Consider the following 23,636-nt stretch of genomic DNA (forward strand, 5'->3'; position numbering starts at 1 on the left):
GTCCCACATAGGAGATTGGTGGGTAAAGTCAAAGCTCAGGGCATTAGGGGGAAGACATTGACATGGATAGAAAACTGGTTGGCAGATAGAAAGCAAAGGGTAGCGGTGAATGGGTGTTTCTCGGAATGGCAGGTGGTGACTAGTGGGGTGCCACAGGGCTCAGTATTGGGACCACAGCTGTTTACAATTTACGTCAACGATTTGGATGAAGGCATTGAAAATAGCATCAGCAAATTTGCTGATGATACTAAGCTGGGTGGCAGGGTGACATGTGATGAGGATGTTAGGAGAATTCAGGGTGACTTGGATAGGCTGGGTGAGTGGGCAGATACTTAGCAGATGACGTTTAATGTGAATAAGTGTGAGGTTATCCACCTTAGGAGTAAGAACAGGAAGGCAGATTATTATCTGAATGGTGTAGAGTTAGGTAAGGGAGAAATACAAAGAGATCTAGGAGTCCTTGTTCATCAGTCACTGAAGGTGAATGAGCAAGTTCAGCAGGCAGTGAAGAAGGCTAATGGAATGTTGGCCTTTATTACAAAGGGAATTGAGTACAAGAGCAAGGAAATTCTCTTGCATTTGTACAGAGCCCTGGTGAGACCACACCTGGAGTATGGTGTACAGTTTTGGTCTCCAGGGTTAAGGAAGGACATCCTGGCTGTAGAGGAAGTGCAGCGTAGATTCACAAGGTTAATTCCTGGGATGTCCGGACTGTCTTACGCAGAGAGGTTAGAGAGACTGGGCTTGTACACACTGGAATTAAGGAGATTGAGAGGGGATCTGATTGAAACATATAAGATTATTAAGGGATTGGACAAGATAGAGGCAGGAAATATGTTCCAGATGCTGGGAAAGTCCAGTGCCAGAGGGCATGGTTTGAGAATAAGGGGTAGGTCATTTAGGACAGAGTTAAGGAAAAACTTCTTTTCCCAAAGAGTTGTGGGTGTCTGGAATGCACTTCCTCGGAAGGCAGTGGAGGCCAATTCTCTGGATGCTTTCAAGAAGGAGCTAGATAGGTATCTTATGGATAGGGGAATCAAGGGATATGGGGACAAGGCAGGAACCGGGTATTGATAGTAGTTGATCAGCCATGATCTCAAAATGGCGGTGCAGGCTCGAAGGGCCGAATGGTCTCCTTCTGCACCTATTGTCTATTGTCCACCTGCTAGAGCACCCAGACTCCAAGGCAGAGACCGTGGTTACTGCAACCCACAGTTAGCACGGATTGGTGATAACACCTCTTCCTCCAAGGCGGCAGACAGGTGCGAGATAGATTGGTTGGTTGAGTAGTGTCACAACAACAAGCTTGCACTCAATGACAGCAAGACCAGGAAACTGATTGTGGATTTCAGGCAGCTGAAGTCAACAGAACACACATCAATCCTCATTTAGGAGTCTGCAGTGGAAAGGGTGAGCAGTTTCAAGTGCCTGAGCATCAACATCTCTATCCTGGGCCCAACATATTGATGTAATCTTGATGAAGACTATACTTCCCTCGGAGTCTGAGGAGATTTGGTACATAACCAAATTTCTACAGACATTCAGTGGAGAACATCCTAACTGTTTGCATCACCATCCGGCATGGATGCGCCAATGCATAGGACTGCAGGACTGCAAAAAGCTAGAGGGTTTTAGATGTAGCCAGCTCCATCACGGACAGAAATCTTCCCATCATCAAGGACATCTTCCAAGGGCAGTGACTCAAGAAGGCACCCTAACCACATGGGACATGTCCTCTTCTCAGGGAGAAGGAATAGGATTCTGAAGATCCATACTTAGTATTTTAAGAAAAGCTTCTTTTCCTCAGCCACAAGTTGCTGATTGGTCCATGAACCCATGAACAGTACTTCGCTATTTCTCTTTTGCACTATCTATTTAATTATCACTAATTTATTAATTTTTATCATAACCTGCAGTAATTTATCATGACTGCACTGTACTGCAGACACAAAACAACAAAAGTTATGATTTATGCCACTGACAATAAACCTGATCCTACAAATACATTATAGTTGCCATTTTGCAGAGAGGGGTGATTGAAAACCTCAGTGTGACGTGAGTGTAACAAGAGGTGAAGTTTCAAAATAAAGAGTAAGCCATTCAAGACAAATTAACGAACCTTTGGTGCTAGATCTGCAGAATTCACTACATGGAGATATGTGGAGGTTCTGTCACTGCTACAGCGATTGATAGATTTGGAGATGTTAAGTGATTCAACGGATATGAGGTCAGTGCAGGAGAGTGTGGGTGAAGTAAAAGATTGACCATGATTGTATAAAATAAGGGAAAAGACACCAGTCAATAATTTGGTTGCCCTGCCATATGTTCTTTGCAGCAAAGTTCATTTTTTTGGATTTGCATGAATGATCTTTAAGCCCTATGACCCCCAATAGGCAGAACAACTAGATCACAATTAGAATGTGACAGTTACTCAAATGGAAATAAAGGGCAGTAAGAAGCTAAGTTATAAATTTATGGTGGTGGCAATTTCAGCTTCACACTAAAAAAAACCTCCACCTACAGTATTTACTTTAACAGATCTGTTGGCGGCAATTATTTCAGATGGTGAATTAAAGACATTAAACTAAAACAACACACACACACAAAAAATGCTGGAGGAACTCAGCAGGTCAGGCAGCATCAATGGAAATGAATAAACAGTAAACGTTTGGGGCCGAGACATTTCTTCAGGACTCATTACAGTAAAATACTGATTTAAATGTGAATGCTGCTATGGTTCACGAATGGCAGCAAGAGTTGATTGCGTGATCAAGCCACAAACAGAGGATATTCAACCTATCAAGTCTACGTAAACTGTTCAGAACAATCCCCTTCCCCGATTTATCCCTAAAGCTCTGCAAGTTTATTTCCCTCAAGTGATAAAAAAAACTATTTTGAAATAGTTGACATAACCTACATGCATTTGGTTAACTTCCACATAAAGGGTTACTGCACAAGGTAAGAGTTCATAACACTGGGAGTAACATACTAACAAAGATAGAAGATTGACAATTTAATATTAAACAGTCAGACTAAATGAATTATTTTCACATTTCAAATCTGCAACCAATAGGTGTGACATAAACTTTTGCTGGGACTCCAGATCTCACAGTCAATATTAACAATGTAGATGAAAGGGCCATGTGCATTTAACCAAATTTGCTGATGATACAAAAATGGTTAGAAAGCAAGTTGTGAGGAGGATACAGCAAAGGAATGTAGATTAGTTTAATTATTGCACAAAACAATTGACAAGCGTGTTATGGAGAAATATATTGTTATTCTCTTTGCTAGAAAGAACAGAATTCTCATCTACCCCTTGTTTTTGTGAAGCATTTGGCTTCATCTCAACAATCGGTTTTGTTGCATTCACAATTTAAAACAACTAACAAGATGCTAAGGGAACTCAGTGGGTCAGGCAGCATCTGTGGAGGGAAATGAGCAATCAATGCCTTGTGTAGAGACCCTTCACCTGGACTAAAAGATAAAGAGGCGAGGAGAAGGAGTGGAACAAGAGCTAGAAAGTGATAGGTGAGGAAGAGTGGTAATTTGTCACCTGCTAGCCCTTTCCCTCAACTGTTTATAATAATCATCTCCCTTCTCTTTTTATGCCAGATGAAAGGTCAAGCCCCAAAGCATCAACTGTCCATTTCCCTCCATAAATGCTGCCTGTCCCAGTGAGCTCCTCCAGCATCCAACTTGTTATTCCAGATTCCATTATCTGCAGTCTCTAGTGTCTCCATTGAAATTTAAAATGTTTAAGTATTTGGAGTAGCTGGGATTTTTGCCCCGGTCAAGGAATAACGTGGAATTGTCTCTACATCACAGATGTAATGACTCCACCTTGTTCAAATACCAGTGGCTACCATGGTCTTACTTTTTTTATAGTAAACTTAGTGTATCGGGTGAGAGCCACTTGAAGTCACATAACATTCTAATGATCAATAAAGATGTGACAAGGCCAATGGGTCACAAAGATGAGAAAATCTGCAGAAGCTGGAAATCCTAAGCAACACACACAAATTGGTGGAGGAACTCAGCAGGCCAGGCAGCATCTAAGGAAATGAGTAAACAGTCCTTCTTTAGCCCTGTCAGATGCTCATAGATGCTGTCTGGTCTGCTGAGTTCCTCCACCAATTTGTGTGGGTTGCCCAGATAAATCATACACTTTAGATAGCAGTACACTAATTTAGTTAGTGTTTTTATCCTGTTGCCTTATTAAACACATTGCATAATTATCGACTGCTTCTTTATTATAATTGTGGTGCCCTGGGGCATTTATATACTCTTATGTTACTCTTCAGCAATATGGGGCACATCAACAACCAACTCATTAGATAATTCTAAAAAAGTCCCTGCACACAACTGCTAACAAAGCAAAAGAGAAGAAATACGAACGGTTGAGTATAATTCATAGATTATTATACAGCACCATACAGTTTGAGCACTAGAACAGGGAATGTGTTTATTAATAGACCTCCACTATTGTTATTATTGTTAGCGTTCCCTTTTCAGAAATAAATGCAGCTACTGGAGGCTTGTATTCCCAAGAACAGTTAAAAATGTAGCTACAAAAATGTGACGAGCAGCAAACTACATCCACATGCAATAGTCTTAAACTGGATTTTAATTTTTAAATGACGAAGCTAATAATAATGAGGAATCAAATAATACACCCTCCACGGTCAGTCAGAAGGAAGATGACATCAAATGGCACATCACAAAAAGAGCAAACGTATCAGTGGCCGATCAACCTAGACCCATGACAGGATGAAATGGAGTTCTGAAAAGGAAGCTGTGCCAATGGAAGATGCAATCAAATTGAATATAGAACAGACATAAAATTTAATAGATGAAACGTCTAAACTCACAAATGTTGCCTGATATAGGGATAAACAGAAGAAATTTGGGTGAGAACAAGAAAGGAAAGACACTGTGTTGGCTGATCAGAGAGAAGGATAAAAGACAGTGCCCGAATAGAGAGTGAGGAGAGGGGCGGGGTCGTAACTCAAAGGGCTGGAGGTTGGCAGGAGGAGTTGTGGAGTAACAATGCTCAGTTCAGGAAGGAGGAAAATCAGAGAGCTGGGGTGGGGGAACTGAGAAGGAGCCAATTTGCGCACCCTGCACCTTCTTTTCCTCTCCTTCGAAGAAGGTGCAGGGGATGCAAGGTGGCAAAGAAGGTAGGACAGAGAGCAGAGAATGGGGAGAAAGGATGAGTGGCCAAGGGACCGAAGATGAATAGAATGCTAGACAGCCAAAGGGAAGGGTCAGGAAGTAGGAAGTGGGATACCGATGTATGAAAGAAGGAGGAAAGAGAAAGGGAAGCAAAAAGGGAGGGGAAGAGGGAAAGAGGGGAAAAGGGGAAAAATGGGGAGGTAGAAAGGAAAAGAGGGAGGGGAGGGGGGAAAGGAGGGAGGGAAAGGGGAATGGGGAGGGGAAAGGGGAATGGAGGAAAGGGAGGGGAGAAGGGGAGAAGAGGGGAAGGGGAGAAGAGGGGAAGGGGAGAAGAGGGGAAGGGGAGAAGGGGAGGAGGGGAAGGGGAGGAGGGGAAGGGAAGAAGGGGAGAAGGGGAGATGGGGAAGAGGGGGAAGGGGAGATGGGGAGGAGGGGGAAGGGGAGATGTGGAGGAGGGGAAGTGGAGGGGAAGGAGAGGAGGGGAAGGGGAGGAGGAGGAGGGAGGGGAGGAGGAGGAGGGAGGGGAGGAGAGGGAGGGGTGGGAGGGGGAGGGAAGGGAGAAGGAAGATAAGGAAAGGGAGGAGAAGGAGAGAGGATGGAGTGGGAGTGGGAGGGGGAGTGGGAGTGGGAGGGGGAGGGGGAGGGGAGGGGATGGGAGAGAGGGGAGAGGTGGGAGAGGAGGAGGTGGAAAGGGAATAGAGGGGATGTAGGAAAGAGGAGGGAGGTGGTGAGGTGGGAGAGAGGGGCAGGTGGGAAGGGGAGTAACGGGGAGGTGGGAGGAGGTGGAAAGGGAATAGAGGGGAGGTGGGAAAGAGGAGGGAGATGGGAGATAGGGGTGGTGGGCAGGGGAGAGGGGTAGGAGATAGAAATGGAGGGGTGGGGAGAGGAGGAAGGGGTGAAAGGGAAAAGTGAAGGAAGTAATGAAGGAAAAGGTAAAAGGAGATGAGTCTAGAGTTGGAAGGGGATGCTAAGGACAAGCAAAAGGGGGGAAATTGAAGACATCCAACATCAACCCCCGACGAGAAGAAACAATACCAGCTGTCCTCGTCCCCGCCGCAGCGTCCGTTCTCCAGGTCCAGGATATCGACCTCATCCAGTAGCAGCCTGAGTGCCCGGGGCTCGGGGCTGGTGGCCGGGCAGTGGGTGCCACCGAGCTGGGAGTGAGCCGAGCCCTGAGGAGGGGAACTGTAAGGCGGGTGGAGGAGAGTCGGGGCGGGCGGTTGGTGCCGGGCGCTGGAGCCCAGGTAGACCTGCAGCGGGGCGGCGGCGGCGGCGGCGTTCGCCCGGCTCTTCAGTTGTTCGTTCTGCCACTCCAGCTTCCGCACCAGCTCCTGCAGTTTCTTCACCTCCAGCTCGGCGCTCACCTTGGAGCCCACCTCCCCCGTGGCCCCCATCATCTTCAACAGGGGTGCCTCCATCCCTGGCACCCACTCTGCCCCCAGCCCGTTACACCTGCCCAGCGGGGCTCCGGGAGTCCGAGTGGGGATTTCCAGCAGCTACTAATGCTGCAACCCTCCCCCTTTCCTCCTCACACACAACAAAGAAAGCTGCAAAACACTGCGACGAGCGCAGAACCCTCCTCTACATTAGAATATCCGCCAACACAACACACTCCCCATTCCACCCCCCCCCCCCCAACCACACACACACACACACACACACAGCACTATCTCTCACGGGGTGGGGACTTTCTCTTCCAATAAATCCACCAGATGTCTTGTTTTTCCTTCTGTAATCTGGAAGTCTTTTTAATTCAAACTGGGGGTCGGCTCAAACCCTCTCGAAAAAGGAGTATTGTCGTCTTGCAAGAACGTCAGCTCACCACAAGCTGTAAACACCATCCTTGTGTGTATGTGTCTGTGTGGTACGGCAACCATTTACTTACCGGAGCAATAATGCTCCGTAGAATGCTTTATACATAGGCTGTTACTCCGTCTTAGTTTTGAGGCGGCATATTCGTATCCTTGAGTATATTCAACCCAAGTACCCCTGTGTGTTTCTCTATTAACTCCAGGTACGTACAGTATATAATCACCTTCAGTACATTCACCCAGATACCTGTTTTCACCTCTTGTCCATTCAGTGAGGGCTGAGTACACACATGAATTATGTACATCTCCTTGTACATAATGTACATGCCCAGGTACCCGCACATGCCTCTAATATATTCAGTCCAGGTACCCCCACACGCCTCTAATATATTCAGTCCAGGTACCCGCACACGCCACTAATATATTCAGTCCAGGTACCCCCACACGCCTCTAATATATTCAGTCCAGGTACCCGCACATGCCACTAATATATTCAGTCCAGGTACCCGCACACGCCTCTAAAATATTCAGTCCAGGTACCCGCACACGCCTCTAATATATTCAGTCCAGGTACCCCCACACGCCTCTAAAATATTCAGTCCAGGTACCCGCACACGCCTCTAATATATTCAGTCCAGGTACCCGCACACGCCTCTAATATATTCAGTCCAGGTACCCGCACACGCCTCAAATATATTCAGTCCAGGTACCCGCACACGCCTCTAATATATTCAGTCCAGGTACCCGCACACGCCTCTAATATATTCAGTCCAGGTACCCGCACACGCCTCTAATATATTCAGTCCAGGTACCCGCACACGCCTCTAATATATTCAGTCCAGGTACCCGCACACGCCTCTAATATATTCAGTCCAGGTACCCGCACACGCCTCTAATATATTCAGTCCAGGTACCCGCACACGCCTCTAATATATTCAGTCCAGGTACCCGCACACGCCTCTAATATATTCAGTCCAGGTACCCGCACACGCCTCTAATATATTCAGTCCAGGTACCCGCACACGCCTCTAATATATTCAGTCCAGGTACCCGCACACGCCTCAAATATATTCAGTCCAGGTACCACCACACGCCTCTAATATATTCAGTCCAGGTACCCGCACATACATCCAGTATATTCAGTCCAGATACTTGCACATACCTTCAGTATATTCATTCAAATGCATTGTCCCCTTCAGTATCTTTAGCTCAGGTATCCTGCATATAATTTCAAATGTAAGTTCTAGCTTATGTCACTTTCAATAGATGTATCTCATGAACTTCACATGAACAGAAGCTCTTTGAAACACCTAGTCTTATAATAAGTCATAATAGAGATTTTGTCTCATCTTTCACCAGACTATGTTAAGAAGCAATGCTTGTCTGTATACTTAAGTATGTTTGGTGTACAAATTGTGGTTTGGATATTTACTGTCAACACATGCACCTGTGAATGATTTTTCCATCTGTGTCACACACCTTAATGGTCTATTGTTAACTGTCAAAGTGCCAGGGATGCACATTGTATTCACCACTGTATAAATGCAACAGAAACTTCAGGCAGGGTCAGATAAAAGAATTAATGTAAAACAGAAATATTTTGTTAGGAGATGCTCTGTCACCAAAGGACTGCATTGCACTCTGGATCAGCACTTCCAGTCAAGATGGTGCCAATAAACCATGATTCTTCAGATGACATATAACAAATTGTCAATTATTTCACTTTTTCTATGTCTTTTGCTTATTCTTTTTATATTAATTGTGTTTTGGAAACAGTTGGGGTTTGATCGTGTGATCTAGCACTTTGTTGTTTCCAAGAAAATTCCCAGAGAGGGCTGCTAAGATGAGCTACCTCAAGGAGAAGACCAGGGACATGGCACGGCGCCATGATCAACTCCACTTCTCACCAATCAAAGCATCGAGGAAGATTTGAACATCAAGGCGAATGCGGAGGAGGCCCGGTCAGTGGTCACTCTCCACGGAGGCCACGGGTCAACGGTCAGAAGGTCGCAGGTCAGCAGTCGCTCTCCATGGAAGGACCAAGTTTGAGCCATCAGTCTCCTCAAAGCTGATGGAGAATGATTTCACAATTCTGTGATTTATGTGATTATTGCTGTGGACTGTAATTTATATTGGTCTCCTTCAATTTTCTGTATTTTCTTTCTTGTTGCTGATCGGCGGGTTAGGGATTTGGGAGTTTGATGTCCTTGTTTGCATTTTTCCATGTGGGGGATCTGTTAGATTTTTGTGTGCAAGCAAAGGGGTTGTGGGGCTTGATGTTCTTGTCACTTTTTTTCCCTTGTAGGCGATCTGTTATTTTGTGAGAGGGTTGGAGATTTGGGGTTTGCGAGTTTTTATCTTTTTCATATTGGGGGGTGATGTCTCTTCTTCCAATGACTTCCATGGGTTTTCTATATTTCATGACTATTTGGAGAAGGTGAAACTTGGAGATGTATTCTGCATAAACTTAAACCTTTGAACTTCTGCACCTTTGATACATCGTGAAGTCGATGTGCTTAATTAGCACAAAACAAAAATCACAACTGAACATTCAATATTTCTCACTGCTCTTAGGCAAAGTAATAAATTTTAATTTCAGTCAGTCATCCTCTCTGATACTGAGAATTGATCTTTACAAGTGCAAACTCTTGTTCAATTAAGTTTTAATCACTCTCTGTGATCTCTCTCTTAAATCTGAAAGGGTTCAGATTTAAATTAAAAGCTTTATCTATGCCTCCTCTAATTTTATTCTGTTCAATTTTATGACTGAACCTGATTTGACTCTAATATAGACTTCCTTCTTGGTTCACACACTTTCTTGTTTTCTTCAACCTGACCAATTAACTGAAAAGAAAGCTGTCTGATATTAGCAGCACACATTTTCAGCAGTGTGCTACACAAGATTGTTAAAAATAACCTCATCATATTAAAGCAAATCTAGCTAATGGTAAGCACCAATAAATACTATGGGGTAGCAACTGAAAGCATAGATTTTCATATGTATAAATACTTTACTATATCCCAACAATAACATGGCATGGCTAATCTGTAAGTACAGTGCATGTAGCTGGTTTTATTTTAATTCATTCAAGGATGTGGGCTTTGCAGGTTTGGTCAGCATTTAATTGTTCATCCTTGATTACCTTGAGAACATGGTAGTGTAGTCCTTTCTTAAGCCCATGCAGTCAATGACGTGTGAGTATCCCACAATGTTGTTAGAGATGGAGTACTAAGATCTTGACCCAGCAACAGTGAAGGAATGTCGATATATTTCCAAGTTGAGATAGTGTGTGCCTTGGAGTGAAGCTTCCAGGTGGTGGTGTTCTGATGCTTTTGCTACCCGTCTCCTCAGCTGAGAGAGGTTGTGGGTTTGGAAGGTGCTAACTAAAGAGTCTTGGTGAGACTCAAGAGATTCTGCAGGTTCTGGAAATCTGGAACAACACACACAAAATGCTGGAGGAACTCAGCAAGTCAGGCAGCATCTCTGGTGGGGAATAGGCAGTCATGACCAAAGAAGGGTGGCCTGAAATGTCAACTGTTTATTTTCCTCCATTGATGCTGCCTAGCTTGGGGAGCTCCTCTGGCATTTTGTGTGCATTGCTAAGTCTGGATGAGTTTCTGCAGTGCATTACATGGATGGTACAAACTGCTGCTGCCATACATTGGTGATGGAGTGAGTGAATGGTTGTCAATGGGGTTCCCGCCAGGTTGACTACACTGGTACAATGCTGAAGCTGCAGTCATCCAAGTAAGTGGAAAATGCTCCACCACACTCCTAACTCGAGTGTTGTAGATAGTGGACGGGCTTTGGGGAGTCAGGAGGTGATCTAGTCTTGTAGACATATTGTGTATATGGCCAAAATGGCATTGAGAATGGGGAACTCAATGATGGTGGTCGGGAGTGGTAACCGGTTTTTCTTTTATTGAAGATTGGCAATGCCTGGCACTGGTAAAATGGATATTATTTGCTACCCTATCAGCCTAGGTCTGGATACTGTCCAAGTCTTGCTGCTTTTGAAAGTGGAATGCTTCATTGTCTAAGGAAGCGTGATTGGTGCTGAAATTTATACAATCTTCACTGAACATTCCTAATTACAATCATGCGATTGAAAGAAGGTCATTGATAAAGCATCTGAAGATCACTGTGCCTGAGCCAGTGACCTGAGAAACTCCCGCAAAGACGTCCTCCAGATGAGGTGCAGTGCTTATTTTGATATTGCTTCCATACTTAACTACACATGCAGGGCCCATGGAGTCATCATGTTCTGACTCCCATCCAACTCCCTCTGCAAACATCCCTTTCAATAGAGTAGATCTCCCATTGGCTCTCCCTGTCCCAGGATCATCTCTTCCACAAGCTTCTCCTTACACCTACAATCCATTTCTTCCTCTCACTGCTTATGAACCAGAGCACAAATTCAAGACTTTTTGTGTCTCTTCAAAAATGTAGGGAAAATTGAAATAGACCAAATGCACTTTCATCCAACAGAGACAAGAACTGCAGATCTGGGTAAAATTCTGTAAGAATAAAACCAATACTAATCAGGGTCATGTATCACAAAGGCTTAATTACCAAAATGAGAAAGGATTGATTGTGGAAAAAAGTGGATGTTGGAAGAGAAAATTATGGAATCTAGGTCAACGTATAATGTGTACCCTGAAGGTCTGAGCAGATGATCCAGATTTTCATAGAGGAAAGGAATCAGGTGATGTGCAATAGTTCAGGAGAGTGGTAGTAATATGGAGATTCCTCCATGATCTTCCTGAACAAGGGAACAGGCACAAAGGGCCAAATGAATTACTTATGATTTTATTTCTCATATGGTTATGTTCACATTTAACCATGGAACTGAAAGAGTTAGTTTCAACAATGATGAAATATTCCTTTTGCAAACTATACTTGTGTTCTTTAGGGAAAATAAAACTGCCTTTCTCAGCCTGATTTGGTCACTTTGTAACCACAATCCCGTAGAAAAAACATTGGGTTTTAACTGTCTTTAGCATTGCCCTGCAAACCACACAGTTCAAGGACTCGACCAGGTACACCATCTGGGCCAGATGTTTTCCATGGGTTCACCCTCCTGAAGGATGCTTTCATGTCGGCCTCAGAGATTGAAATCACAGGATGATTTCATCACCAGTCTCAGGGATAGTTATTACCCTTCTGAACCAGTGTGCATAACCACACTCACCTCACCTGGATCCACAACCTATAGACTCACATTCAAGGACTTTACAATCATGTTCTCAGTATTATTTATTACTTTCTTTTTTTACATTTGCACAGTTTGTCTTCTTTCGCACCTGAGTTGTCTGTTCATCTTTGCATGTGGCTTTTCATTGATTCTATTGTGTTTCTTTGTATCTACTGTAAAAGCATGCAAGAAAATAAATCTCAGGGTAATATAACATACGCATCCTTAGATTATAAATTTACTTTGAACTATTGAGGATGAAGAATACATGCTGGTTTCAGACAATAACCATATTCCCACAAATAAGTAATCAAAATAAATCTGAGTTAACATTTTAACGTGAAATAAAAAGCAATGGTTTTCAAATTACAAAGTCAATACACACATAATTAAGGGTAAAGCTTACTATTTTGCTTAGTTCTTTTATTAGCACAATATTGTCAACAAAACACCTCTATGCCAGCAGTATGTTCATGCCCTAATGCGTACCAGAGAAGTTACAATATTCCTCAGTTACAAGATAGTATTCCATGTTGGCAATCAAATTGCTGCCTGCTTCAGATAAGTTGATTGTTTAGATCCATTAGACCAAATTATGTTATTCTCAGTACAGGTGTATATATCATCTAAATTTATGGTCAATTATTAGAGAAACTGAGAATGTGAAAGATGTTCAGTTTTCAAAGTTTTGTAAAAACACATGATCTCATTTCTTTTCTATGAGATCTGATTTTGAATCCTAGATTGCCAACAAGTTAATTAGGCATAATGGAGCAGCACTCTTGTAAATAAAGAAGGAGGCACTTTTAAAGATGATGCAACATATGGAATGCAAGATTTGCAATTAAATCTGACCAATTTCAATATCTATTTGAATCACAACCAGCTTAAACCATATTTTTGTTCATTAAAATATCTAAACCATCTTTCAGCATATTATGACTGAGTGGGCCACAAATTTCTATAGGCAACATTCAGAAGTAGTTCTATTGGCAGTAGAACAACAACATTTTGTTCCTTTATTTTAATCATTAGAGCTATCAACTGTTGCAAATGTAAACAAACTGAATTCAACTCAAATCACTTTCACAACTGCTGTCCAGCCGATAGATAGATTTTTTAAAAATGCCTGATTATTCATCTCTATTAGTAGAAACATCTACAGCTTGGACACATTAGTGTTGTGCATATGTTTGAAGGATCTTATCAATGCTTCTGTTGTTATGATCAGCTATTACTCCAGACCAATAGAAAAATCTGGCCACTCATTAGTTACAAAGATAACAACAGTAATTGAAATAAAAAGATAATGACATTTACACATGATCTGTACCATATAGAAATATAAATCTCCATAAAATTTAGAAAATTATCTTCATTAACAATGCCAGCATTTAAAGAAAGAACATTGTCATACTAAATAGGATGGTGCATGACACAATTACCAATGCACCAATGAAATTGTGTAACACAAATTGTCCATGAACACCATTTTTATTGAACATCTTCAAATTTTAGATATATTGCTAAATTAAGCCATACAGATATAAGATTTCTGCACCATGGTAGTTAAAGATGCCTCTTCAAGATTGGAACTCTTACTGTACATCAAAAAATCTTTAATGTATGAGCCTTTTTTGTCATTAGTCCAGTAATTATATATTAGAAAGATGGAAGAATGTTTGCATTGCAAGTTTGTTTTAAATTAAGGTTTTTTGTTCAATTTATGTATTTTAATTAGTTGTCTAACATAATTTGGAGTACATGGTTCTTTAGATAAAGCAAAATTAGCACAGTAATTAATGGTTTACATAGTATAAACTGGTAAATATTGTCTTAAGAAGGAGAGCTTATTAGATATTAGTATTCCTCTTTAAATATACATTAAGCAAGTAAAAAAATTACTTTATGGCAGCTATTCACCTTCACCAGAAGCAGTGCTTTCACCTCACATACACCGGTTCTTTTCATCTAATTGGTCTATAGTACATAACATGAAGAGGATTCAGAGATATAGTTCTCCGTTATTTTAAAATGGAATCCAAAAATTACAATTATAGAAAAGCAATATAATTTGAGTGAAATAACTTCTGAAGTCCAAAATGTTGTGTAAATATGTTCTTTAATCCCCAGTAGATCCCAAGCCATAGAAAGGTTCTATTGAGGTTCCATTTAGTATCCAAGCTGAGCTATAAAAAAGCAGAAAGGTTCTTCAGGTTTCGAAACCAAAATAAAAATTCTATATCTTATTGCATTTTGTATTTAGAGTCATATAGAATGATGTTCCATTAACAATATGCTGTTCATTAAGTGAAACATATCACTGCAAGCCAGTCTAGTTTATACCAAAGCTATTGATTAATTTTTTAAAAATATATTCTGGATAAGCCAAGATTCATAATAACCATCATGGAGAAGAGAAGATATGGAAAATCTGATTATTATTCAATGATACTACAATGAAAGATAGAAATTTATGTCAGTTCACTGGCATTAAGTGGATATAATACTGACAGACACTAATTATATTCCCCTATTGAAGTTTGGTTCCATTAACTTCAGTGGAAATGAATATCATAACCGGCAGTTAATAAAAAGTAGTTATGGAATATAAACCTACAAATACAAATTCCTAAGTTTCAAAGTGTAAAACATTACAGTATCATATGAAGGCAGAAAGAATAAATCAGTGGCAAAAGATCCATCAATCAGACTGCTGGGAAATTGTTGAGCTTGTACCTTAGTGTAAAATAAGCATTAGTAAATTAACAAGCTGTCTTCCATTCATTCCAGTTAATAGTATCGCTGACTGGAGTGAGATAACATCTCAGAGAAAGGTGAAATGGGTTGCCTGTTTTATACTTCTTTGTATGTTCAAAGCCTCCCCCAAAGACAGAATTAAAGTAGAGGCAAATAAAATCGGTTTAAGATTAAGTGTGAAAGAAAATCCTGAAAGAGTATCTTTCTGTTTGTACCTATTCTTTTTTTTATCTGTTGTTAAGTTATTTTGCAAAGTTGTTGGATGAATAGAAATTTATTTGTTATGGGAAGCAAACAGCATTTCTGGGTATAACTGCTGCCAAAATGTTATCGAATTCCTGTTCAACAAATAGTAAAATATTCTCTAAAATGTTGTAAGATGCATTCTATCTTGTCTTCTGGTAAGATGGTGGCACGCTCGGACACAGTGGCTTTTACAGGGTCAGCCAAAGATGTATTTTTCTTTTATAAATGTATTTTTTTATCATCACAAGACCCTGCTGGTCATTAAGAACTTAAAGTACTGCAGGTCTACCCCATCAGCGAATTGCTTGTTGGCAGAGAAACTGAAGGAGCTGGACTTGGGTGTGGAGCATGACTCTGCCTGTAACAGAGGTGTTGGTGTGCGAAGGAGATGTGCAGTCTAACAGCAAATGATCATCTTAGTCGCTTTTCTTGTGATCGTAAGGCCCTGTTGGACATTAATGGTGTGAAATGCTGCAAGCCCAATTCATTGATTTATTGGCATACCGCAGGGGCAGATGGCAGTAACCTCAGTCATAATGAGGATTAGGCTTCAAGTGCGGTGCTGCCTGTTTGCAGCAGCCCAGGGAGAGGCGTAAAAGTTGGGCGCTCCACTGGAGTGGCAGAGGTGGTGTGGCGTGGCATCCTTGCTGGAGTTGGTGCTGCCTCCAGTGTTCACTCAAGAGAAGTATTGTATTCGACTGCAGACTTCTACAACATTCATGGACTCAGAGATTTGGACTATATTTTTTGCGATATTGTATATTACTGCTATCTTATATGTGCTTGCTATCTTATATGAGCTAGACATGCCTCATATTGTGTATGACCGTTGGTAGTGTTTTGCACCTTGGCCCCAAAGTAACGCTGTCTTTTTTGGCTGTATTCATGGGCATTTATATATGGGTGAATGACAATTAAGCTTCAACTTGAACTATATCTCTAATTCTGAAACCCATTGTGAATTTAAAGAACTATCATAACAAAATGTTCACGTGTTGCAATGCATTGACATTGAAAGTTTGAATAGGGCAGCCTAAAAATGAAAGTAGTGAATTTCTTCAGACTTTTCGTTCCAAGTTAGGATGATGGACTGATACAAGGAGTATCAATATAAACTGGGCATTGCCAAAACAATGACAACCTACATTTATATAGTGCCTTTAACTTTGCAAAAATTATTACCAGAGTTCAATCAAACATTTGATGACAGTAGGATACATTAAAGGCCAAAGATTAAAGAGGATGGTTTTTTGTTGCAACTTGAAGGAGCTAACCAACATACTGTTCAGCTATCTATAGATTATTGCCTTGGCAACTGAACACAACACCAGAGGAAGAACAATTTAACTGGAAAATGAACAACATGAGAGATGTGCAGATATCCCCTGTAATTTATCTCTATGCCAGGAACATCTGTCATTGCTGATGCATGTTAAATAGTGCTATTCTATTGGTAGAGTCATGTGATACTTTTTAAGCAAAGTAGCAGTTTCAGAGTCATTCTGTTTTCACCAAAGAACTTTAAGACATGTCAACAGTAGGTTATCTTGTGAATAACCCTCCAGCACAATTTGATATATTTGGTGTGTTTCAGTGTATTCTAAAGTATAGAATACTTAAGGTATTCACAGACACAGGGAAAGGCAAAAACATGGAGGGTTTTGAATTCTAAATTCAACACGTTGCTAAAACTGGATGCATAATGTGTAAGGATGGCTTCTCAGCATGGACAGCAGGGTAAGAGTTAGAATATGGATAGTAATTTCCATCTGAACTCACGTTTCTAAACAGTACTGCAATTTGCAAACTACTTGCTCAAAGTGGATTTCCTATCAATGCTATAGAGGCATAGGTAGGATTGCAATTTAACTTGCATAGCCTAATTATATATTTAAGCTACATACATAGTTATTTCCAAAAATATTGCATATCTACTTTTTTAAAATAATACATTAGCTTCAAGTATACCACCTTAAAATTTCAAGAATTCTGTCAGTACTTCAAATTGAACATGGCCTCTTTCATTCCATATTTTGCTATTTAAGATTGGGCGACAATAAGTTACTCAAAGAATTTTCTACAACCAGTCAAGAACCAATTTAACAAGCTTTAATTTCAATGTTTGTAAATATACTTATTATGCTTGTTTAAAATTAATAAAATATTTTAAAAAGAAAAGGAAATCTTGGACTAAGCATCCAAGAGAAGATTCCCCAGTTTTGCTGTTTGAGAAACACACAAGCTGTTACCATGATATCATACTCAATTGTGTGATATGTTTGGGGACAACACACACAAAATGCTGGTAGAATGCAGCAGGCCAGGCAACATGTATAGGAAGAAGTATGAAGCTTCTGACTGAGACTCTTTGTCAGGACTAACTGAAAGAAAGGATAGTAAGAGGTATGAAAGTGGAAGGGGGAGGGGGAAATCCATAATGATAGGAGAAGACAGGAAGGGGAGGGATAAAGCTAAGAGCTGGGAAGTTGATTGGCAAAAGGGATACACAGCTAGAGAAGGAAAAGGGTTATGGGATGGGAGGCCTAGGGAGAAAGAAAAGGGGAAGGGAGCACCAGAGGGAGATGGAGAGCAGGCAAGGAGTGATTGTGAGAGGGGTAGAGAGAGAAGAAAAGGGGGGGGGAATAAGTAAATAAGGGATGGGGTAAGAAGGGGAGGAGGGGCATTAACCGAAGTTAGAGAAATCAACGTTCATGCCATCAGGTTGAAGGCTACTGAGGCGGAATATAAGGTGTTATTCCTCCAACCTGAGTGTGGCTTCATCTTGACAGTAGAGGAGGCCATGGATAGACATATCAGAATGGGAATGGGACATGAAATTAAAATGTGTGGCCATTGGGAGATCCTGCTTTCTCTGGCAGACAGAGTGTAGACGTTCAGTGAAAAGGTCTCCCAGCCTGCGTCGGGTCTCACCAATATATAGAAGGCCGCACCAGACACAGTATATCACACCAGACACAGTACAGCACACCAGCCGACTCACAGGTGAAGTGTCATCCCACTTTCAAATCTCTTACTATCTTTTCTTTCAGTTAGTCCTGACGAAGGGTCTCAGCTCAAAATGTCGACTAATCTTCTTCCTAGGGATGCTGCCTGGCCTGCTATGTTCCACCAGCATTCTGTGTGTGTTGCTTGAATTTCCAGCTTCTGCAGATTTCCTCGTCGATATGTTTGGGGACTTACTGTTTGTTTGGAAACCCCCAAATGTAACAATACTTGTGGAAGTAACTTCTGTGCGCTCTGCACTGTATGGTCAACAACATCCAGGCCAGTATTTTAATTTGCCTCTGTAAATGCTGTCACTCACCTTTTGCTTTATCATAGCATGATTCGCAATGCACAGTACGATGGTGAACCCAGAGACTGTCTCCAGCATTCAGGTTTTCAAGTGATTGGTTGCAAATTTGACACTGCAGCAAAATAAAATGTAATTATATAATCTGTTGAAATGAACTAACACATACACTTTAGCAAATCCTACCAACAAAACCAAATTAAATAGAAACACAACTTTTCTTTCACTTGCAGAGGCTTACTGATCTCCTGTGCACTAGTTTTGAGAGGTGGGTGGCGGGTGGTAACAGGTAAATTATTTCTCAATGTCTTTAAGGTGTTCCTTCAGTATGTTTGGTCTGAAGACTAGGGAAGTTTGAATGATGCCTAATAGGCTGCTGTCTAGACAAAGCATGAAGTAATTTTGTATTGAATGTGAAGAGTTTCCATGGATTGGTATCCACTGAAAACTCACCAAACAATGGATGTTCAAGGTAAAAATATGGATAGGAAATGCATTTTTGAGGATTACTTTTATAAATTCATTGTGTGAGGGATGATATATTTGATGATATGGACAACTTATGACCCAATTTGACAAATAACTCTGAGAGGGAGGATGTACTTTTGAATTTTTAAAGGCAATAAACAACAGGCATCATTAATTATCTTTCGAAGGAAAATAACATGGCCAATAGACTGTGAGTGTATGCGTTTGAGTCCATATAATGTTGGTTAAACTTCTGATGGATCTAGTGCCGAGTAAGCATTTCTTGTTTCACTACAGAGTGATACCAAAAAGGTGGAAACAACCTACTGTTAAACATAAGGCTGTGATAATGTTTAACTGATGCCATCTAGAAAGAGGACTAAACAGGCCAGTTTCTCGTGATCATGGCAGATGGGACATAGCTTTGCTACTTATGCTGGAGATTTTGCACATTGCCACCTTTATGTTAGGTTTAGGAATGAGGGACCTGTTTAGAATATGTGCATGAATTTCTACTATTTACAATGCTATTAACCAAGAGCTGAAGAGTGGGATGAGGCTCAATAGTACCTCCCCAGTCGGCATACAATTGAGTCATGGAGTCATACAGCAAGGAAACAGGCCCTTTGGCTGTCTGATCCATCCTGACCAAGATTCCCATCAAAGCTGATTGGCTGTAACACCTCTTGTTATGACACAACTGCTTATGACTCGATGACATCACCAACCTGTAACAGGTGGGTTCATTACCATTCAAATCGTTTTACCTTAAAGCATGATGCATGACAGTTAATGTTCAGATCGTCCAGGATCATTTTTGGACTGTTGTTAAATGGTTTGTAGCACTGGCTGCACACATTTTTATCTTTCGTAGTCCTGCAAGCCAAACATTGTCGCTTAATTTGAGGAGAATTAAACAGTGTTACTACATGCTTACTCAGATTCAAAATAAGGTTCTGGAAGATCATCAACATCCTTTGCCAATATCATTAACATGAAGCATGTGATGTTAAAATGAGGACAGAAAGAGTATGCAGTTGGGTAGGGCGGAGGAACAAAGCAATAACTTGCCCTTATTTCCAATTACAAAATGTGCACAGGGACACATTTAAAATTGGATAAAAGAACAGACCAAAATTATGAAGAAAAAAATTCCTATTAAGTAGCAACAGATGGTATACTTGGCTTTGCCATTTTTTTAGGCTTAGATTTGGATTTAAACCCACACACGGTTTCCTGTCTGTGCGGCAAGGAGATGCCAAGCACAGTCCTTTTGGCATTTATGAAGGAACAAGAAGTCATGGGAAGGGGAGGAGGCCGAGCTGGAAGTGACTTCAACCATGCTTGGGCAATCCTTATCAGTTCTGATCACAAGTTTATGGATCAATTGTTATTTGCAAACATCTTTACATATCAAAGAGCAGGATTCACCCAAAAATAAGAAAAGATGTAGTTTAACACTTTCCTGCACATAATTTATACATTCAGCATTCTCATTAAAATACCGATAAATGGGTGATCTTATCATTCAGAGATCCTGATGGGTTTTGCATTTAGTGTTCCTGCACCCCTATTAATCATATTGGGACCACATTCCCATACTCACTTTAATAATAACTGGACAATCTATTGTGTAAAATCTGAAAAAAGGCGAATTAAATGCATCTTGGCCCATTAATAGGAATCACGTTCAAAAGGCTTGAAAATCTGTAAGTCTGACACCACGAAATCCCAAGTGTGCGAGACTGTTGAAGTGTTACTCTAATGAAAGCTTGCAGTACATTTATACAGTATTTGTTCAATGGTTTACTAATAAAAATAATTTCATTTGATTACAGTTCTTGTTCCGGGCATTATCCAAAAACATAAACAGAACGAACATCCCTCAAAAATTCATTGTTTGCAGCATCAAGGTATCAAAGTTCAAATTAAATTTATTATCTATCTATCTATATATGTGTCACCGTATATTATCCTGAGGTTCATTTTCTTGCAGGTATTCACAGTAAGTACAAAGAAACACTAAGAGTCAATGAAAAACTGCACACAACAAAGATGGACTAACAACTGATGTGCAAAAACAACAAACTGGGTGCCAATACAAAATGAAAATTAAATAAATAAACAAACAAACAAATAAATAAATAGATAATGAGAACATGAGTTGTAGAGTCCTTGAAAGTGAGTCCATAGTGTGTAGACTCACTGCCTTCAACCCTCCTCCTCTTCATGGACACCCCGTTCTGGTCTTCTGCCTGCTCTGGATCTCTTTATTGCTAACTGCTGATGGGACATCAACCGCCTCGACTTCACTACACCTTGTTCCAATTCCAATCTCACTCCTTCCAAACGCTCTGCTCTCCACTCCCTCTGCACCAATCCCAACCTTACTATACAACCCGCTGATAAAGGGGGTTCTGTAGCCTGGCGTACTGACCTCCACCTGGCCAAGGCACAGCGACAACTTGCTGATACCTCCTCTTATTTACTCCTCGATCATGACCCTACCAAGGAGCACCAGGCCATTGTCCCCTACATCATCACCAAACTTATCAGCTCTGGGGAATCTCCCATCCACTGTCACCAACTTCATAGCTCCCAAACCCCACACTTCCCATTTCTACCTCTATCCAAGATCCACAAACCTGCCTCTCCAGATAGACCTATTGTCTCAGCTTGCTCCTGCCCCACCAAACACATTTCTGCTTACCTCAACACTGTTTTATCCCCCCTTGTTCAATCCCTTCCCACTTATGTTCGTGACACTTCTCATGCTTTGCATTTTTTGAATGATTTTAAGTTCCCTGGCCCCTACTGCCTTATTTTCACCATGGATGTCCAGTCCCTATATACCTCCATCCCCCACCAGGAAGGTCTCAAAGCTCTCTGCTTCTTTTTGGATTCCAGACCTAACCAGTTCTCCACTACCACCACTCTCCTCCATCTAGTGGAATTAGTCCTTATTCTTAATAATTTCTCCTTTGTCCTTTGGCTCCTCCCACTTCCTCCAAACCAAAGGTGTAGCCATGGGCACCCGCATGGGTCCCAGTTATGCCTGCCTTTTTGTTGTCTTTGTGGAACAGTCCATGTTCCAAGTCTATATGGGTATCCATCCCCCACTTTTCCTTCACTACATCGAAGACTGCATTGGCGCTGCCTCCTGCACACATGCTGAGCTCATTGACTTCATTAACTTTGCCTCCAACTTTCACCCTGCCCTCAAATTTACCTGGTCCATTTCCAACATCTCCCTCCCCTTTCTTGATCTTTCTGTCTCCACCTCTGGAGGTGACTTATCTACTAATATCTACTCTAAGCCTATGGACTCTCACAGCTACCTGGACTATTCCTCTTCACACCCTATCTCTTGCAAAAATGCTATCCCTTTCTCACAATTCCTCCATCTCTGCTGCATCTGCTCTCAGGACGAAGGAGATGTCTTCCTTTTTTAAACAAAGGGGCTTCCCTTCCTCCGCAAACAACTCTGCTCTCAAACGCATCTCTCCCATTTCCCGCACATCTGCGCTCACCTTATCTTCCTGCCACCCTACTCGGGATAGGGTTCCCCTTGTCCTCACCTACCACCCCACCAGCCTCTGGGTCCAACATATAATTCTCCATAACTTCTGCCACCTCCAACAGGATCCCACCTTCAAGCACATCTTTCCCTCCTCCCCTCTTTCTGCTTTCCGCAGGGATCACTCCCTATGCGACTCCCTTGTCCACTCGTCCCCCCATCCCTTCCCACCGATCTCCCTCCTGGCACTTATCTTTGTAAGCGGAACAAGTATTACACCTGCCCTTACACTTCCTCCCTCACCACCATTCAGGGCCCCAGACAGTCCTTCCAGGTGAGGCGACACTTCACCTGTGAGTTGGCTGGTGTGGTATATTGTGTCCGGTGCTCCCGGTGCAGCCTTCTATATATTGGTGAGACCCGACGCAGACTGGGAGACCGTTTCACTGAGCACCTATGCTCGGTCCGCCAGAGAAAGCAGGATCTCCCAGTGGCCACACATTTTAATTCCACGTCCCATTCCCATTCTGATATGTCTATCCATGGCCTCCTCTACTGTCAAGATGAAGCCACACTCAATCTTTATGCCATCAGGTTGGCGGCTACCCAGACGGAATATAAGGTGTTGTTCCTCCAACCTGATGGCATAAACATTGATTTCTCTAACTTCCATTAATGCCCGTCCTCACTTTCTTACCCCATCCTTTATTTATGTATTTATTATCCCACCCCTTTTCTCTCTCTTTTTTTCTCTCTCTCTGTCACTCTCACAATCACTCCTTCTCTGCTCTCCATCTCCCTCTGGTGCTCCCCTCCCCCTTTCTTCCATCCTAGCCTCCCATCCCATGATCCTTTCCCTTCCCTTTTGCCAATCACCTTTCCAGCTCTTAGCCTCACCCCCCCCCCCACCGTCTTCTCCTATCATTTCAGATCTCCCCGTCCCCCTTTCAAATCTCTTACTCTCTTTTCTTTCAGCTAGTCCTGACGAAGGGTCTCAGCCCGAAACATCGACTGTACTTCTTCCTATAGATGCTGTCTGGCCTGCTGCATTCCAGCAGCATTTTGTGTGTTTTGCTTCTATAGTGTGTGGAATCAGTTCAGTGTTGGGGTGAGTGTAGCTATCCTCTCAGGTTCAAGAGCATAATGCTTCA

General features: G+C 41.8%; 2 protein-coding genes across 2 annotated transcripts in view; both read right to left on the minus strand.

The window, feature by feature from the left end:
• slain1a (SLAIN motif family, member 1a) overlaps positions 1–6,679 on the minus strand; it is a 149,342-nt gene extending 142,663 nt beyond the window's left edge. The window contains exon 1 of the mRNA XM_059969161.1: positions 6,211–6,679. Coding sequence (XP_059825144.1) covers positions 6,211–6,593 — 383 coding nt within the window. The 5' untranslated portion in view covers positions 6,594–6,679. The remainder of the gene's footprint in view (positions 1–6,210) is intronic.
• A 5,822-nt stretch (positions 6,680–12,501) lies between these two features.
• scel (sciellin) overlaps positions 12,502–23,636 on the minus strand; it is an 81,138-nt gene continuing 70,003 nt past the window's right edge. Inside the window, exons 23-25 of the mRNA XM_059969162.1 lie at positions 19,736–19,844; positions 18,513–18,615; positions 12,502–14,370 (exon numbers count right to left, since the gene is read on the minus strand). Coding sequence (XP_059825145.1) covers positions 14,354–14,370; positions 18,513–18,615; positions 19,736–19,844 — 229 coding nt within the window. The 3' untranslated portion in view covers positions 12,502–14,353. The remainder of the gene's footprint in view (positions 14,371–18,512; positions 18,616–19,735; positions 19,845–23,636) is intronic.

The sequence above is a fragment of the Hypanus sabinus genome, chromosome 5 (genome assembly GCF_030144855.1).
Source record: "Hypanus sabinus isolate sHypSab1 chromosome 5, sHypSab1.hap1, whole genome shotgun sequence".
NCBI lineage: Eukaryota > Metazoa > Chordata > Chondrichthyes > Myliobatiformes > Dasyatidae > Hypanus > Hypanus sabinus.